Consider the following 13034-nt stretch of genomic DNA (forward strand, 5'->3'; position numbering starts at 1 on the left):
TTGTATCCTTTGGTATATATGGTTGTGACTATTTACTTCCTCTATTTGATCTGAGGAAGTGGGTCTGGCCCACGAAAGCTCATCATCTAATAAACCCTCTTGTTAGTCTTTAAAGTGCTACATCGTCCTGTATTTTGTTTCAGTCCCCTTAGGGGCACTCCAGAGAAGTCTGGGGGATACATCAACACAACTGAAATTTGGAGAAAACTGAATTTTTGTTGTAAGTTTCACAGCGCTTCCTTATTTTTGTACTTTTTACACCCAAAAATGTCATCGCCCACCCGGCTACAATTAAGTTGTTTAAACAAATGTGTTGCAATGACAGAAAAAACCGTGTGTCTGAAAACCATAGGTTTTACTTACCAAGGGGTACTTTATAAGAAAAGGTTGAGAAACACTAGACTAGTCGACTAATCAATTCGTCACGTTTTAACATCCTTAGTGCTGGTACCGAGGAGCAGCCCCATATGTTGCAGCGAGGTTATGGTTGGGTGCAGAGTCCTGTATGTAACCCTCTGCCAGCAGGGTCCCCTCCCTTTCCTGGTCTGGCTCGTGTCCCACCGCGTGCGGTAACTTTCGGCCGTGTGCCATTCTGAGCCCTCTCTCCGCCACGGGCAACGCCAGCGCCGCCATCGGTCACTCGTTTTTCTCCTCCCCTCTCTCCGGACAGGTGTCAGAGCTGGTGAAAGTGTCCACCATGTCCAGTCCCAAAATTGTCCTGGCCATCACGGATCTCAGCCTGCCCCTGGGTCGCCGGGTGGCTGCCAAAGCCATTGCCGCTTTGTGAATGTGAGGCTGGGTGAGGGGAAGCCCAGGGGAGCTCGCCAGTGCTCGCCGTGGACCGTCTCTGGACGCAGGGATCCTGCCTGTTCTCCAGGCCAGGGCAATGCGATTGCAAAGGAGCAGCCTTGGAGCGGCCCAGGAGTCTAGCAGTGTCTCCTTCCCAAGAGCAGCCTGAGCGCCAGCTTCCCCCAGCACCGGGTGCGTTTGGGGTGCTGCTGTCTCCGGCTCCCGCAGGATTGTGGGTCCCCGATGCCTGCTAATGCCCAGCGCTGGCCGGCTGATGCTCGGATCTTTTCTACTGTTCCAGGACATAGTTTTTTATTCTCATAAAGCCCAGCTGAGAGGTTGATGGTTTTCTTGGGGCCCAGTAGCGGGTCCATTTCTCCACTTGCTCTTGGGGCTGGGAGCGAGTCCTGGACTCCAGGCAAACGAAACGTCCCGCGTACTGGAACTGGAGCAGAGCCCCACAGCCGCTCGATGCGCCTGCCTCCGGTGTGGGCAGCGGCTTCCATGTCGTGGGCCTTCACCTCCTAACCCCACCTGAGAAGCTGCCCTGCATCACCGTGTGTGCCGCAGAGGTGCTGCCTGCCGCGAGTTACAAACCCCAGGGGGTTCGGAAGCCATGTTCCTAACTCTAGAGGGGAGGCGTAACTATTTTTGCTAGATAAAAGGGGGAAGGAGGGTCCTTATGTAGCCTTATCTGGCAGGATCATCTGCAGCATGGGGAGACGTCGAAGCCAACCGGTTCAGCTGCCTTCGCTCTGCAGACAAAACGTTGCAGCAGCCGATTCCTGCCTCCGTCCTGTTGGGATCGGTCCTTTCGTCTGAGGCCGCGTGCAGCTGGGAGGGGCTGTCGGCGGGGAGTGCACGGATCCCAGTGGGAACGCAGCCCTGAACTGGGGCGTCTTCCTAGATTTACCCCCTCTCCTCATGGCTGCGAAGGGAAGTGGCTGGAGCAGTGCTGGAGACAAGGTGCTTCTGCTGCCGGGGGAAGAGGTGGCGTTTAGTGCTTGGGGAAAACCGCAAATAGTGTGGCGTGGAGCCTTCCCCACAGTGCCCCATAGCCAGCGCCCCTCAACCCAGCCTGCCCTGAGCAGGTATCACAGCGGCGTTCTGCTGTCCACGCCCTCCTGGAGGCCTGGGCAGGCGTGCTGCCGCCGTGGGACGCAAGCTGAGTTCACAGCCTCAGGCGAGGTGTCCCCGGAGGGGTGTTCCAGCGTGGAATTGGCCATTGGAGGCCAAAATGCTCGTTCCCTTCCGCTCGCCCTCCTGCCTGCCAGCCGGCGTATTTCTAACGCCCTGTAGGGTGCCTGGTGTGTGCTGCTGTTCAAGGATCCTTCTGCGTTTGGGAATAAACCTACAATAAACCCCCATGAGCAGGTTGCTTTCTGGGCCATTTCTCTCCTCTCGCCACGCAGCTCAAGGCTCCGAGAATCAGTGAACCAAAGAGCGAGCGAGCGCCCCCTCCCCCTTCCAGCTGCTGCGCCTCTCTCAGTTCAGCCGGCTGCTTTTCTGTTGCTGCTTAGAACACGGCCCCCTTGTGCTGTGGGGCGGCGCTTGCCTGCTCTTCCCTGCCTAAAACCTGCCTGATTTAGTGAGAGCGCTTGGAGCCTGCCCTCTCCAGCCACAGGAAAACCACCATTGCCAGTGAGCAGAAAGGTTCTTCCCTTGGCTGAAGTCTTGTCCTGCATTCCACCCCCCAGCCAGCAGCCTGATCTGTCGGCATGGCCTGCAGTCCCCTTTGGACTCTGCTCTGCGCTCCATGCAGCCCTATTGCTTTGAGATCGGTGGGCCGGGGCTCTTCTGTACACAATCCATTTTAAAAATAAAAATACCTATGCAGGGGGAGCCCAGCATCCAGGCCTGGGGTGAGGGACAGAGCCCCCAAACCCGCCAGCAGCTTCCAGGGACATCCACATACTCCCCCTCCCTCTGAGAAGCGTTGGGAGCGGGGCCTGGATAGGGAAAGTGCTTCTGATAACCGATGCATGGCCGGTGTTTAGGGGACGGGGCTAGGGTCCCAGTGACCGGGGGGGAGGGGGGGGGACAGCCAGGCAGCGACACTGGACTGAGTCAGGAGATGCCCTTTTCGTGCGTGTGAGAAATAGCACGTTCCCTTGGCCCTGGCGCTCGCTCAGCATTGCCGCTGGGAGGACAGAACTCGATAACCCGGGGCTCGCTTTAAATGCCCAGCCCTGGGTTTCATCAGGGACTGGGGGGCGGGGGGCTGGAGCAGCTCCCGCCTGCCATGCTCCAGTCCCTGTCCGTGATGGGCTCAGGGAAGGCCGCTCTAGCCCAGCTGCGGTGAAGGGGAGCCTCTGGGCTTAGAGCAACCCCCCCTTAAATGTAAACTCCCCCAATTACAAGGGATTTTACATCCCTGGCGCTGAGTTGCCTGGCATATAATCTTGTCGCCAGTTGGCTTTGCTGGGTTTTCGCTGCTTGATCTTTTCTTCACTCATCGCGTTTTGCTGGAGGCGGGGAAAATGCCAAGACCGGTCAGTGAAGGGCTTGTTAATATTAATGTTCGTTAGCATCTCTGTAGCTGGCCCCTTCCTCTGCAGTTCCCTGTATCCCCGGCCCTTGGGTGCTCAGCCCGACGGACATGCTTAGCTGCGAGTGGCACACAGCCCTAGCACAGCAGAAGCCACCGTTTATCCCTGCTTGAAATTGGATTTCTGCCAGCCCTTGTCTACACCTGGGCTATGTCTAGACTAAATCCTTTTTTCGGAAAAGGGATGTAAATTAGACGTATCGCAATTGCTAATGAAGTGGGGCTTTAAATCTCCCGCGCTTCATTAGCATAAACATGGCTGCCGCTTTTTTTCGGCACGGAGCTTTGTCGCAGAAAAGCACCAGTCTAGACGCTGATCTTTCGAAAAAGAAAGCCTTTTCCGAAAGATCCCAGCGCCCCCCAAGTTTTGCTGCTAATTTTGTTTTTGTGGCCCCGGTCAGTTCCTTTTTTTTCCCCCCCCCTCAAGTTTTGCTGCTGTTTTGGGGTGTGTGTGAGGGTTTCTTAACAATCAAAAAGGGGGCGTGATGCCGAAAAGTTTGGGAGCCACTGGGCTAGATGGTGCTTGGTCCTGCCATGAGGGCAGGGGACTGGACTTGAAGGCCTCTTGAGGTCCCTTCCAGGTGTAGGTTTCTGGGATTCGGGGGCCCCTTCCCTGCAAAGCGGTCTCCATTGCTTTGGCTGTCCATGCGACATGCCTAGAAAGCGAGTTCATCGCTCAGCAGTTCCGTTCAAGGAACACACAGAAATTCCTGCCGGGAACTGTTGATCGGGATTCCTTGTGGAACACCCCCCGTGAGTCCTGCACGAGTCTGATTCAGGCAGTGAGCCGCTGCTGAGACAGCATAGCCTGGGACAGAACATACTGCTGACACAGCCCTGCCGGGGAAAGTCAGTTCCCATCTTGGATTCAGCTTCCCGCTGGCACCGTTTGCTTTGGACTGTGCTCCGCACCTGCGAGGGCCAGCCACAAGCAGGCAGCAGGCCCCAAGGATTACCAGGGGAAGCTGGCCAGGCGTGGTCGTTTCTGCCTGGGGTAACAGCACCATCCTGCTGCCTCGACCCCAGCGGGCGTCTTGCCATGGCCTGCGATTCAGCGTGGCTGGCTGCAGACGCTCCTGTGGGGATTGGGGAAGGGAGCAGTGTGTCCTGCGAGCGAGATTAGCATTTCCTTCCTGTTGGGCTGCCTCCCTCCCGCCAGCAGGCGTTGGGGGACACAGGTGGGAGAGTCCCTGGCTGACTCAACCAAATAACGGGGCATTTGGGACACAGGCTTCCCAGCCGAGCCAGCTCCGCTGGGTGTAGCCCCGAGGCTGGGCTGTAGTCTGGTGTCTTCGCCAAGCGGATACGAAGAGCAACAATAATGAACCCGACGCTGATGTAAGCTTGTTATGTAACTTGGAGCGATTCACCCCCACCCTTGTTTTGCAGAGGGGAGGGGCAGCAATAAAGGAGGGGGTGGGCGTAGATCACCCCAGGCTACTTTCAAGGGGTTGGGGCGCTTGGCCCGGTTGAGGGGGGAAGGTGGGCGAAAGGGCTGTGAACCAGGTGGAGGGGTTTATTGGCTGTAATGATGGCATATCCATTCCTGGAGCCCGTGGTGGGAGGAGGGGAGCAATTCCCCCTGCAGCTACTCCTTGTTCTTCCTGTGGCTGCAAGAGTAAAAGGTACTGCTGCTCTTAGTGCATAATTAACTTGTGCAACTCCCTGCTGCAGGAAATCACTCTCAGCAGCTTTTAAATTAGTCCAGAATGGCTCAGGTAGCATCTGGGGAGGTTGGAGCCAGCAGAGGAATGAGAAGTGTCGCTCCTCTTTTAGGACTGGGCAGGAGCAAATCGGTCAGAGTTGCTCAGGATGGGGGTGGATGGTTCCTCCGAAGCATTCACCCTTGGCTGTTGGCAGAGGCCCCTCCCACCCAAGATGGCAGCCGTTGATGGCCCCCTCTGCCTCGCATCCTTTTTTATGACTCAAGACCCTTGCGGCAAAGCAGATCGGAAGCAGCCGTTCACACTGCCCCTCCGGACTCTCCCGCCCAACCTTCCCCGCTTGGGTAAATATTTGCCCAGCTTTGGGAGGGCTTCCAGGGCAGCTGCACGAGCCGCCCAAGCCGGGGCAGCCCCGTGCCACGTTTTCCTCCAGCAGCCAGCGTTGCCTTACGGGAAGGGAGCCGGTTTTGGAGAGCCGCTTTCCTGTAAGTGCTGATAAGCAGGGAGGATGCAGGTGGGGGTAGGGAGGAGGAATGAACGACCTCGTTCTCCCTCCATGACTCCTACCACCGGTGCGTGTGGGATGGAGCCTGGGGCCAAAGGGACAGGGCAGTACGGCCCAGGCCACGGCAGGATCGTCTCCCCCAGCAAGCCAGCGCGTGGGATGTTAACACATGACATTGGACCACGTCGTGGCGCACGCGCGCGGGTGATGTCCATCTGGCCACAGCAATCAGGGTGGGTTAGAGGGCTACAAAGGGGCGTCCCTTTCTCTCAGCTGATTCCCCCCCACACACACACACACACAGACACCCTAGGGTTGACTGGATTTGGAAAATGAGAAAGGGGGACATTTAAAAATAGAAAAGGGGAACCCTTTGCTCATGGGGCAGTGACTGGTGGAGGCAGTTGCCTCACTCGCTTGACGTCAATGCTCCCCACCTGACCCCTCCCGCAGTGTCATAGGGGAAGGGGAAGCACTTCAGCTTGCGGGGGAAGTGGCTGCTGTTGTAATCGAGGGAATTGGGGGAGAAAACCAGCACTTCAGAATCCCCCTTCCGCAGGAATGAGGAAGGGCTGTCAGCCCGGATTCCATGCTGTCATAAAATGATGCAACTCCATGGGAATGGAGGGCCGTTGGTGTGTCTTCGGGGGAAGCTCGCTCCCTCCCTCCCCCGGCCCTGCCACCCCCGCCAGTTGCCAGCCAGGCTGGGGAGTGGATTTAGCAGCCCAGTCGATTGTCCCGGGAATGATTTTTTTATAGCCAAAACTACCGCCTCCGTGGGGAGGGGATTTCTCACCAGAGCAAACCTGCCGAGTGGCGGTGAATTGGGATTTGGGTCACCTGAGAGGAGGGAAACTATGGCATGGATCTGGGGGGCTGGAGGCCACCCTGGGTGTTGCAAGGTGACAAGTCGGGCCCTGGTGAAGTGATGGATAATGGGTTTTGTTACTTTGGGACTGACCCCTTAGCCCTCACGGGAAGGGTGTTGGTTGTTAGGAGTGACTCAGCTTATGGGTGCATGTTAACAGGAGAAAGCGAGCAGAAGTGACTTAACCCAAGCACTGCAGTGAGTCAGTGCTGGACCTGGCATCCCAGGCCTCAGTTTCCCCACCTGTACAATGGGCCCTGCCCTTTGTTGCAGGGTGTGAATATCCACTGAGCGTCTGTTAACCCCACCCTAGTCTGGCCCACTCCTGAAATAAGTCCCTCTCCCAGCCGTAGTGAAAGAGGAATCTGTGGGGCTGGAATCACCCACGTATCATGCCAACCTTGTGATGAGCCCAAAACCAAAAGTGACAGCTGAAGAAGGGAGCCAGGGATGCGACATGCTGGAAATTTATTTGCAACCAACCCAACCCCCTTGCCTTTTGGGGGTTAAGGACAGCCCTGTAGGAGCTGTGGCCTGTGAGTAGTTGTGAGGTCACCTGCGTGATGTTCCCCCCATGACTGGTTTGCAGACGATGGCAGTCTACTACTGCTGCCTGCCGAGGGAGTTTCCCCTTTAGCCCAGGCGGTAGAAGCCAGTGGCGAGGTGATGGCTACCCATCCCCATGTCATTGTGGCTGACTGGTGCTACCGGGCCCCTGGGCGGCCTACAGAGAGATGTAGCAATCAGTGGAAAAGCTGTTGTGGTGCAGGAAACTGACAGGGCTGAAGGCTGGATTTCTTCTGCAGAAACGTTTCCTGCCCCCTGCTTGAATCAGGATTCCTCAGAAGTTTCAATCGCCCCGTGGAAATGGGCTGCCGGCGGCCTCCGGAGGTCATCCAGTCCAGCCCCTGTGCGGAGACGGGCCCGAGTGAACCTAGACCACCCCCCACAGGTGTTTCTCCGGCCTGTCCGTAAAAACCCCCAGTGGGGGGGATTGTCTTGGCTTCCCTTGGAAGCGATGGCAGAGCTTAGCCCCCCCTGTGCTGCCGTGATATCGAAACTAACTCGCCCGTGGCTTCGTGTCCGTCCTTCAGTGCACGTGGGTGTCCATCTTCGCTCTGAGCGCACCTGCGGACTGGCCTCAGCCCTCTCCCCCGCCCCACGGTCTTTTCTCAGCTGTCTTGCCCTCCTCTGGACTCTCCTTTTTCCTGTGAAAGGTGGCGCCCCACACCAGGGGCGGCAGGGAGAGCCAGGGGGAGCGTTTCTGGTAGCCGGGGGAGCGGCTGCTGCTGTCATCTAGCGAGTGTGGGGGGGAGAACGAACTACCACATACCCCGGCTGCAGAATGGCCGCTAAGGCCGCCTCAGAGCCAGGCAGAGCTGGACTGTCGCCTCGCGGGCCTTACGTCTGACACCTCGGACTGATGCGCCGCCCTGCGAGCCCCGGTTCCTGTTCAGCAGGACGGCAGCCCGGCCGGTCGGTGCCCGCGTGGTCGTTGTGCTCACTTGCTAGTGCAGGGTGGGGGACTCCCCCAGGAATACCTGGAAAAGCACCAGCTCGCAGGGCAGCTGGAGGCAACGTCCCGTCCTCCGTCCTGGGGAAGCTGTTCCGCGTGGGGGTACGGGAGATGGACGCGCTGGCCCAGGGAGGGTGGCTGCAGACAGGCGCTCGGAGCACTCCCTTGGGCGATGGGGGAGCCAGCATCCAACCCTGCTGCTCCACCAGGAGAGGTGGCAGAGCCCTGTTCAAATTGCTCCCCCTCTCCAGAGCAGGGGGGCCTGATCCCGGCTCTTCTCCATCCCTGCCGAGTCCCCAGCTGCTGCCTGGCTGCTCCTGCTGCCCACCCCGGGTTTTGAGGCCTCAGCCGGGTGGTGAGTTCCGAGCGTGCTTACGGGGCCAGGCCAGAGGGATCCCAGGGAACGCCCAGGCGCCCGGTCTGAGCGTCGCTCTGGGGCTTATCCCGTGGCCTGGCCCGGGGCTGCACGCGCCTGGCCCGAGGCAGGAACAGAGCTGCCTTGGACCCGTCGTTGCCACGGGTAACAGCTCAGTCGCTGGCGGGGTCTGTGAACCCCGCAGGCATCTGTCAGGGGTTTAGGTGCCGCGGGGAAGAGAGGCTACATGGCGGGGCTGGGGGCAGGGTAACAAAGCAGGTCCTGCCAGTGACTTACTGGCTCCTTCGGGCCTGTACCTCTGTTAGCATTAGGGCTGGGGGTGCATCTCCAGCTGCCTGCTTCTGAAATGTAAATGCGACCTCCGGCTTCGGAGCCATCCCCTGAGCTGAGGACGGGGCGGTCCAGCCAGTGCCGGGGAGGGTGTGTGTCTACTGGGGGGGCATTAGAAATCAGCCCTGAGCACTCTGTCTGAACAGCTGGGAGTCGGTGAATGATGATGGGGGGGGCCCTCTCTTCCCTTTCTCCTCAGCCACCCGCCTGGAAATGTCAGGTGGGAGTGTGGCAATCTTGGAAAGCTCCCCAGCTTCCCAGGGAAAACCCTTGGGCCTCTGGTAGTCGTACGTCAGGGCTCCATCCCCGAAGTGCTGCAGAGCGGGCCTGGGATGGACATGCCCGGGCAGCTGCCTGTCTCCATATCCGCCTCTGGCCCTGCCGTGGGTCTTCCCCCCTTCCTGGCATGTCGGGCCTTTGAAACGGTGTCATTCCCTGCCATGGCAGCCCTGCAAGCATGGGTGGCCACCCAGGAGCATTCAGGGTCCCGCCCAGCTGGTTAGCAGAGTGCCCACAGCTCGGTTTGTGTTTTGTATTGGTGGTGCACATCGGTGCATGCAACAAACTTTATTCCCCCCGGGGGGGAACCAACCTTGAGGGCACACTGATGGCAGCCCCGTTCTGTGCTGAGGCCAGAAGCAGCCGCAGCAGAGTTACTGCCGTGCAACCCGCTCCTGCCGATGTCCAAGAGGGAGCAGAAGTGGTCGGGGGGAGGCTGTTTTCATGAGCTGCCCAGCAGAATCCACAGAGCCCAAGAATCCTCTTCATTGCGGGGCTGTAGATGGTACGTCTCAGGGGGGGGCTTCCAATCGACAGGCTGCGCCCCAGAACGGGGGGTGGGGTGGGATGTCGGGCTCGGGGTCTCGGTGCTGCAGGGGGGTCAGGTGAGCAGTGGGGGGCGCTAAGGCAGCTCCCTGCCTGTCCTGGCCCCGCAGATTGCACTGTGCCCCAGAAGCGGCCGGCAGCAGGCCCGGCTTGTAGGTGTGGGGAGAGGGAAGCGTACAGGGTTCCATATACTGCCCCTCCCCCCAGCACTAGCTCCGCATTCCCATTGGCTGGGAACCTGCTGCGGCTGCTTCTGGGGCGCAGCATGGTCTGTGGTGCCAGGAGAGGCAGGAAGCTGCCTTAGCCCCCCCGCTGCACCACTGCCCGGGAGCCGCTCGAGGTCGGCCCCTGCTGCCCCAGCCCTGACCCCCCCAAATCCAGAGCCAAAGCTCTCAGCCTCACCCTGGAGCCCACACCCCAGCCACATTATGCTGGGTCACGGCATCAACAATTTTCTTCAACTGGGTCATAAGAAAAAAAAAGGTTTGAAACCCCTGGCTAGTGTGTGCAGCAGCATTCCCACTGTGGGTGGGAGGCGCACTTCTTGCTTTGAGGAGTTTACCCTCTGAACAACCAGTGTTCCCTGTATTTTTTTCCCATCCATGTGCGGAATAAATTGTATGTGCACTGAGGCATGTGCAGATGTGCACCACTAGTTGAAATACATGCTGCCGGCTGTGGGCGTGCTGCTAATCAGCTGAGTGTCTTTTGAATTTCTCCTACATGGCTGCCCAAGCGCTCCACTTACGGGGGGGTACTGTGCCTAATTTGAATGCCCCCCCTTGTGCCTCTGTTTCCCCAGCTATAAAAGCATGTTGTGGATGGGGGTGGGGTGCACACTGGGTGTTTTTGCCAAGGTTAATGGTCCTGACTCTGCTTTTGTAAAGTACTTTGGGCTCACGCCTTAGGACGGGGCCGCTTGGGAGCCAAGCATAGTGACGAGAGTAACGATGCCCACGCACCCACCGTGTGGCGTGTTTGGTTACGGAGAGTGGCCGGAGAACAGGAGCCAAGCGCCGCCTGGACGGTGAAAAGGACTTCGTGCTCTGTTGTTTCTGTAAGGAAAGCGGATGACTTCCAAGCCATCCCTGGGGCAGGGCCCTGAGCGAGGAGGTGTGCATCCGGGTTTGGTGCTGCCACCAGGGATCAGATCGTGTGACTCTCACCTTGTACGGAGTGTTTGAGCCAAGCCGCAGAATTGCACCGTTCCAGCTCAGCCTGCCAGCTCCCGAGGGCTGTTTTCAACCCCCGAGAGTTCAATCCGGCAATGAAGCCTGGTCCTTTGTCCATAGCGGGTGATTTCTAGGCGTCTTTCTGGTGCCAAGAGGTGGAGTGAGAGGGTGCAGCCCAGGCTGCCCTGCCCACACTCAGTGGAGGTGCCTCTGTGCCTGGTTTGGGAAGCTGGCCCCTCGGGAGGCACCGACCAGCTTGCCCTGTTAGGTTTCGATGATGTCTCAGCCAAATCTTGACTCCTAAGAACGGCCAGACTGGGTCAGATAAAAGATCCATCTCGCCCAGTGTCCTGTCGGCCGACAGTGGCCAATGCCAGGTGCCCCAGAGGAAACGAACAGAACAGGAACTCGTCAAGTGATCCCTCCCGTCATCCATTTTAAGCCCCAGACACACGGAGGCTGGGGACACCATTCCTACCCATCCTGGCTAGTAGCCATTGATGGACCCAACCTCCATGCATTTATCTAGTTCTTTTTTGAAACCGGTTAAAGTCCCACTCTTCACAACATCATGTGGCAAGGAGTTCCACAGGTTGTGTGTGGTGTGAAGAAAAATGTCCTTTTGTTTGTTTTAAACCTGCTAGCTATTAGCCCTGGAGGGTGTTTAGGGGGATGCCTTGTTTCACTGATTGGGTCTCAGGAACCTGAGGGCAGAGCAGCAGGTGTGAGCCAAACCTCTCCCCCGGCGCACTACATCTCCTGTCTGACACAACAGGGCCGGGGCCGGCGCGGCCTAGCCCCACTGGTATCCGCGCCCAGTGCCGCCGGCGGGCTGCTTTGACCCTCTCGCCCCTCTCTCTGTATCTCCCCCTTCTCGTTCTGCATCGCCACTTCAACCCCTCGCTGCTTGTCTTCACTGCCCTGCCCGCCTCCCCCAGCCGGCCTCCCGGTACCGCCCGCTCCTCGGCTCACAGGGCCCGCCTGGCCGCCCCGCGCTTCCTTCTCCAACTAGCCCCCAGGCGCGCTCATCCCGGCTGCCCCGTGCTCCGGTGGGAGACACCCTGCAGAACTCCCCTTGGCCTGCCAGGGGCTGCAGCAACGGGCGGACGGTGAGGCTGCTAAGACCCAGTACCGTCGCCCTGTGCTCCTCTATCTCATCAGTTCTCCTGTGTGTTGCCAGCCAGGCAGGGATGGTCTTGGCTTGGTGCCTGTACAGGGTCTGGTCCCGTGGATGGGAGCCCCTAGGCGCTCTGGCAACAGGGTGAGGTGCGGTTCAGTCCCCGCGGAGAGATCCTGGAGGGTGGGCTGAGCCCGTTAGACTCGAGGGGGTATTTCTCCGGGGCGATGGGCGTTCAGGCTTGGCCATTCAGCCGAGAGAGCGCGGGATCCACTCCCGGGAAGCGCTGACTCCCCCTGCCTGCCGTGGGAATTGAGGGCCCTGGCAGTGGGCAGGCTCCGGGCCCAGGTCTGGCAGGGGAAAGGGTGGTTACAGAGCCACCATGCCTAGAGCCTCAGGCTAGAGCCCCCTCGCTCCCAGCTGAGTTAGCTGGGCCTGAGACCGGTTCACTAGGCTGAGGACTGGTCCTGGGACAGAGCAGCCAGCCCCTCGCTGCCCTGTGTGGACATGAGGCTGCCGGGCTCCTCCACCCACAGCTCTGCCGTCCCCACCCTGTCCCACGGCCGAGCCCCCGGTGTCTGCGCAGGAGCCCCGGAGCAGGGCTGCTGTGCTCAGGACGGGGACAAGGACGCGGACACCGAGCAGCTTCTTTGCCCCTTGCCTGCGCCTGAGCTGTCCTATCTTCTGTGGTGCTGGAGCTCTGAGCTGGCCCTGCGAGCTTTGGGTAAGAACTGCTTCAAGGGAGCCAAAGCTGTTGAGGGCCACGTCCCACGGGGGGGGCTGGCACCAACACCCTTTGCCCCTCAGGAAAGCCCCATCTAGTTCGGTAACAGGCTGCAGGGCTAGATGGCTCCGACTACCGGCAAAGTCTCGGTCGCTGGCTCTGGCTAAGCTCGGGTGCAGTTTGCATTTAATATTAGATGAGCTCTGCCCGGCCGGGCCCGGTCCTGCGGCAGGGCGGTCTGGCACGAAGCCGAGCGCGTTGAAGGAGTAAGGCGCATTCTCTGGCCCGTCGCTAAGCGTGCGGGGCTCTTTGCCAGTACCCCAGGGAAGGAGCTAGTTCATTTCTGGCGAAACACGCCCGTCTGCCTCCGGAGACGTTCGGACACACGCTCACGGGTGGGAAGGCACCAACCAAAATAAGTGTATTTGTTTTAAATAACAACACAAATCACTTTGGTCTGAGCCCACGCTCAGAGGCAGCAATAAATAGAACACGCTGAAATATAAGCGAGGTCAAGGCAAGACACGATCCCACTCTGTGAAGCATTTCACCATGCGACAGGGCCTGACTCCAGGATTGGCAAGGAAGAGCTTGGATGTG

The 13034-nt window shown here is 59.0% G+C and overlaps 1 protein-coding gene across 4 annotated transcripts in view; it reads left to right on the forward strand.

The window, feature by feature from the left end:
* Positions 1–2162, forward strand: part of MED24 (mediator complex subunit 24) — a 38868-nt gene extending 36706 nt beyond the window's left edge. For all 4 annotated transcript variants that reach the window (XM_075911727.1, XM_075911728.1, XM_075911729.1 and 1 more), the window contains one exon: positions 671–2162. In XM_075911727.1, coding sequence (XP_075767842.1) covers positions 671–787 — 117 coding nt within the window. In that variant the 3' untranslated portion in view covers positions 788–2162. The remainder of the gene's footprint in view (positions 1–670) is intronic.
* Positions 2163–13034: the final 10872 nt, after the last annotated feature.

Source organism: Pelodiscus sinensis, chromosome 29 (genome assembly GCF_049634645.1).
Source record: "Pelodiscus sinensis isolate JC-2024 chromosome 29, ASM4963464v1, whole genome shotgun sequence".
Classification (NCBI taxonomy): domain Eukaryota; kingdom Metazoa; phylum Chordata; order Testudines; family Trionychidae; genus Pelodiscus; species Pelodiscus sinensis.